A 5,235-nucleotide genomic window follows, 5' to 3' on the forward strand; every position below is an offset into this window, starting at 1 on the left:
GGGTTTCAACTTGGGAATTATTGTTAGGGAACTTATTCTTCTTAGGTTTAGTACACTCTTTCTTATAGTGCCCAACATCACCACAGTTGAAACACTTCCTATAGGTTTTAGGATCCTTGCTTCTAGACCTAGACCTAAACTTTTTCCTAGAGTTTGAGGAATTACCAGAACCACTACTGGGCTCATTGCCCCCTCTAGATTTAGATCTACCCCTAACATTCAACACCTTATTGTAAGCATTCTTATCAGCAGCCCTTTCCTTAAGCTCAAGTTCTTTGGATTTCAGGGAGCTAATAATCAGGTCTAGAGGAGCAGAGTCTCTACCATACTTAATGGCAGCCTTCACATCACTATAGGAATCAGGTATGGCATTCATCAGGGCTATACTTGTGTATTCATCTATGGTTTTATCACCTGACCTCTTAATGTCCTGTACTAACTTCTGAAACCTATCCACATTGTCATCAATGTCTTTAGCAAGATCAAGCTTAAATTTGAACAATTTTTCAAGAAAATACATTCTGGAAGACATAGAGGTTTCAGTATACAGAGTATCAAGCAATTTCCACATTTCAGCAGCAGATTCCTCATGATCAACTTTCCTAATCACAGAATCAGATAGATTTAACACAATGGTAGCCCTTGCCAGATCATTCATCTCATCAATTTTATCCTGAGTAGTATCCTCAGGTAAAGTACCATCAACAACTTTAAAAACTTTTTGTTGAATCAAAACACATTTCATTTTCTGTTTCCAAATAGCAAAATCATTTTTACCATTATAAGGAACCAAACCAACAGGTTGAGCCATTTTTGCAAGAAAAATTTACAAGAAAGCAGGAAGCAAGACAGAAACACACAGCCTTACACACCTGAAAGCACAGAGACATACACCAGCAACACAAGAACGGACCAAGAGCTTTCACACAACAGAAAGGGACTCAAATCCTTGACTGTCACGAGCAAGACTGGCCAAGGCTATCCCAGCTCGCAATCACTCACTACTAGAGGGCGCAGGGGGTCACTTGGGCAGTACAAGATGCTTGGTGGTCAAGTAACTTGAGATCACAGATCACAGAGCACTAAAACCAGCGGAAGCAACACAGAGAAAAGAAAGCACAGAAGTCCTAAGTCCTTGCCAGAGACTGTCTACCAGAAACAAAAGCCCAAACCTATAGTTGGCACTACAGAAACATAAACCAAGAAGGATAAGCCAATTTACCAGAGTGAATCCCCTCTCGAAGGAGGATTCCACTTGCCAACCTCCTTAAGCGACTCGGCGTGCTAGACTAACCCCCCCGTGGCTCTGATACCACTGTAGGGATCAGATTAGTCTAGATTCACTAATTACCGAGACCTATTTGTTCTTGTACAAGAGAGCTCAGCCAAACTCTCACCCACGCGGCTGATTTACACAAGTAATACAAACTAAGATTACTACGAATCTAGTTCTAACTATTACAAGGTCTTGGAGTTGTAACTCCAACTTCAATAGTACTCGATGAGTAGACTTCAAAAAATTTTGAAGGTTTGGTTTGCTACCTTCAAGTTTGTGGCAGAGTATATTTTCCAAAATGGTGTTTGGTTCTTTTAGTTGTGTTACAACATGTGGCTTACATCGGTGTTTGTCTGCATTAGTTGGAAGCAGGTTTTATTGGATTGTATGACATATTTGTCCCTAACAAATTACATTAATTCCAAATTTGCCCTTTAACCAAAATAAACATATATATTTTCTATTTGCCCCAAATTTTCACTCCCGCCTTCTTCTCTACATCTGCGAAAACTCCCCGCCCAAAGCAGATGGCCAACAGCTCACGGAGGTGAAGTGATTAGCGGCGAGAACAAACCGACGTCTTCTTAGGGCACACGGACAAGGTGATTTTCTTACCAATTCTCGTTCTATGTGTTGCTTAATCGTCCGTCGAATCATTCGGTGTATGTTCTCATATTATTCACGCCTTTCAGATGCATCTACGTTTTGTTGTCAACTACTGATTACCTTGCTCTCTCTCTGATATTACTTCATTTTTGTGTCATTATTTTTGTGTCATTATTTTTGTTTTTTGTTGGAGAACATGTAGTCATAAATCCAATCTGCTTGTGTGAATGATGTCTGACTCTCACATACCACCGGCATCGAAAAGCCACAACCCGAATGGTTAGTTTATGCACTGCAATTAACATGAACTTTGAGGATAAATAATTCATGAACACTTTATCGTTGTGAAGGTGGTGCTATTCGTGGTAAGACTGGTGGAATGAAGCCCGATAGGTCTAGGCGTGCTTGGTCACCTCGTGAGGAGGAAGTCCTCATACTTGCCTTGAAGGACCTAGTCACTAACCGTTGGAAGGCCGATAATGGGTTCCGAGCAGGATTCCTCACTCGTGTTGAAGAATATATCCGTCGAGAAATCCCTAACACAACTGTGAAAGCCCAACCTCATATTTCCTCTAAGATCAACACTTGGAAGAAATTCTACAATTCATTGAATTCGATGCTTGACCGTAGCGGTGTTGGATTCAACTCAGATGGTGACTGGAAGATAGAATGCAACGACGAGCAGTGGGCCCAAATCGTGAAGGTTACTCAGTCACATCTCCCCTGCTGTTCTGCATATTGTTTATCATCAGTGTGAGTTTTCATTTGAAGTTATTGTTTTTTCCTTGTAGGCTGATTCTAAAGCACGCTATATGAGGTATAAGTCTTGGCCATTTTACAATGACTGGAAGCACATATATGGGAAGGATCGTGCAGCTGGTATAAGATGCGAGGGCATGACTCAAGCTTTTGCCAAAATGGGTGCTGCCCCTTCTCCGACTGGTCGTGTCCCTTCACCAACTGGTGGTGACCCTTCTCCCATGCCGGAGCCTCATCCTGATGTGTACAATGTCAATCTAGAGGATTTGTACACCCAAGAGGAGATCCAAGAAAGCCTCAATCCGGATACCGGATGTGAAAGCTCTTACAAAAGCCACACTACATCCAACAAACCTAATCGCAAAAGGAAGGCAGGGGCTGCATTGGAATCCATCTTGGAGGCGATGTCAAAGATGAACGAAGAAACGAACCAGCGCCTGGACACTTTAACAACCCGTATCGGGTACGAGTTCGACCTAAGTGCTAAACGAACTGAAGTTTCAAAACTGCTGCGCACCGTCCCAGGTTTGGATAGGAAGCAAAAATTCCTTGCTAGCGACATACTTGTGAAGGAGCCCGAGAGGCTGGACCTTTTTATGGGCTACGACGATGATGAGATGGCCGACTACCTCATGCATATCCTTGAGGAAAAAAATGGTAAGTGATCATACACCAAAGGGACGACATTGTTTTGGTGGACTTCAAAGCCTAGTAGCTCCATATTCTCATACGGTCACCTTCCCTGCCCAACAAGGTCAGAGGTATCCTTGTGCCGCTGAGATGGTGTTCTCATACGGTCACCTTCTCTGCCCAACGGGTCAGAGGTATCCTTGTGCCGGGAAGGTGGCCACCTTCCACGGTCAGAGGTATCTCGTGAACACTAGTCCGAGCGGGGACACCACCCTCACTTGGGACCCGAATTCGACTTATAATCATCATTCATAATTCACTTGGCCTTAGCCAACAGATAGGCATCATACACAAAACATTTATGGCGAGACAACATCAAATCACGAACATGGGTTCGAGTTTTCATAAAATATAATTTTTGTTTTTAGTATAAGAAAGCTCACCTCGTTCGTTTAATTTCCTTAACTTGAAATTCTCGCTCCGACTTTAACTTGTAGAGATAACCTTTTTGATAACAAAACAATATAATATGATATACTAATCAAACTTCAAGAAACCTTAAACTTTAATAGGAATGCATGCCTCCTAATTAATCTCTTTCATTTTGTTTATTTATTTATTATTTATCCTTAAGAAGATTTCTAGAACTCATATATTATTTAATGTTTCTTCTTTCACTATTCTCGGGTTTCGACTAAAGTGATATTCCATATACTACTACAAATTTATGCAAAACTATAACAACTTGGATCACAACTAATTATTTTAGCTTAACAATTTATTCTTCCATCCTAAATCCTTTAGATATTAATTCCATCCAGTCCAACAATTCTTCTTGCTCTTTGATAAATCTTGGCCCAGTGTCTATTCCATCGAACTAGCCCATAATCTTTGCACCAAATTAGAAATTAACCCAACTCTATTTAAATTATTGGCCCATCAATTAATTAGGAAAAAGAGCAGCCTCAATTCTAAAATGAAATCAGCCATATACTCACTTACTTATCGGTCTCTCTCTCTCACTCAATCACACTATTGACTTCTTCCCCAAATGCACATTATGAAAACACTTCCCCCAAATCAGAATTTCAATCGCCTCCCCCCTTCACACCTTGCTGCCGTCGACCAGCCGCCACTGTCGCGCCGCCCCCGCCTCCGGCGGCTTCCCCTTCTCTCTTTCTCTTCTCTCCCTTTCTCTCTCTCTCCCTCTCTCTTCACCGTACCGCCGCCGCCACGAATCCGCCACCGCCGGCATGCACCGCCTCGCCGCCCCTCCGACAGGTAGGGTGGTCAACAAATTTCGTTCCTCTATTTTGTCTCTTTCATTTGCTTATTCACCAAGATTTTATTTATTTATTTATTTTTTAACTTTATTATTAGATTATTTTATTTTATTCCTTTTTTATGCCAAGCTTTGCAAATTAGAAATTTCAGATTTGAAAGGAATGAAGACAGTGTCGAGCTTGCTACCGAAAGTCTCTCCGACAGATTCCTATGTTATTTCAAGCTAAGTTCTTAGTATCCCTTAAAATCGGCCATTTTATTTTTCATGTTTTTGAGATGCTAGCAACTATGTTCTTGAGATACTAAATTTGCCTATAAGCAATATCCATCGGATGCTAAGTTGGTATTTTGGGCAGAGGCTAAGTTTTGCCTATATACAATATGTGGAACTATTTTGAGCAGAGACTATATGCAATATGTGAAAAAAGTGAGGTGTTGATGATACTCACCTTTGTGTGATTGTGAAAAGGGCTTGCTGATATACAAAAGGTCCTGATGGATTGCTTCCTCCTCTTGCTTCGTTGAGAAAATATTGTGGGAGTTATTGTTTATGTGAGGTGGGGGTATGCAAATGATTGGTGGTGTATACATATATGTGCAAGAAGACGGCAACTTGGCTGACAAATCTCCCCTCCAAATATTCTCTCTGTCAGAAAATATCATCTTTGTCAGAAGATGAT

General features: G+C 41.2%; 1 protein-coding gene and 1 long non-coding RNA gene across 6 annotated transcripts; both read left to right on the plus strand.

Moving 5' to 3' along the window:
* The first annotated feature begins 1,506 nt into the window (after positions 1 to 1,506).
* On the plus strand, positions 1,507 to 3,355 carry LOC125200288. 3 transcript variants are annotated; one of them, XM_048097963.1, is made up of 4 exons: positions 1,507 to 1,878; positions 2,076 to 2,161; positions 2,233 to 2,585; positions 2,674 to 3,355. In XM_048097963.1, exons 2-4 carry the CDS (start codon positions 2,110 to 2,112, stop codon positions 3,304 to 3,306), a joined length of 1,038 nt encoding a protein of 345 aa, XP_047953920.1. In that variant the 5' UTR covers positions 1,507 to 1,878; positions 2,076 to 2,109; the 3' UTR covers positions 3,307 to 3,355. The 3 variants fall into 3 exon arrangements, with proteins under 3 accessions (XP_047953920.1, XP_047953921.1, XP_047953922.1); XM_048097964.1 differs by having other exon boundaries at positions 2,085 to 2,161; XM_048097965.1 differs by lacking the exon at positions 2,076 to 2,161.
* An 879-nt stretch (positions 3,356 to 4,234) lies between these two features.
* LOC125200285 lies at positions 4,235 to 4,903 on the plus strand. 3 transcript variants are annotated; one of them, XR_007172709.1, is made up of 2 exons: positions 4,235 to 4,552; positions 4,684 to 4,903. It is a non-coding gene; the product is annotated as an uncharacterized LOC125200285 (long non-coding RNA). The 3 variants fall into 3 exon arrangements; XR_007172710.1 differs by having other exon boundaries at positions 4,697 to 4,903; XR_007172711.1 differs by having other exon boundaries at positions 4,706 to 4,903.
* The last annotated feature ends 332 nt before the right edge of the window (positions 4,904 to 5,235 follow it).

Source organism: Salvia hispanica, unplaced genomic scaffold (genome assembly GCF_023119035.1).
Source record: "Salvia hispanica cultivar TCC Black 2014 unplaced genomic scaffold, UniMelb_Shisp_WGS_1.0 HiC_scaffold_890, whole genome shotgun sequence".
Classification (NCBI taxonomy): domain Eukaryota; kingdom Viridiplantae; phylum Streptophyta; class Magnoliopsida; order Lamiales; family Lamiaceae; genus Salvia; species Salvia hispanica.

What these genes read in the sequence shown, in the direction of transcription:
- LOC125200288 (XM_048097963.1), top strand. Translation starts at nt 2,110, where the DNA reads ATGATGTCTGACTCTCACATACCACCGGCATCGAAAAGCCACAACCCG. An exon ending in GAAAAGCCACAACCCGAATG is followed by an intron (nt 2,162 to 2,232) that starts GTTAGTTTATGC and finishes ATCGTTGTGAAG; the next exon opens with GTGGTGCTATTCGTGGTAAG. An exon ending in AGTGGGCCCAAATCGTGAAG is followed by an intron (nt 2,586 to 2,673) that starts GTTACTCAGTCA and finishes TTTTCCTTGTAG; the next exon opens with GCTGATTCTAAAGCACGCTA.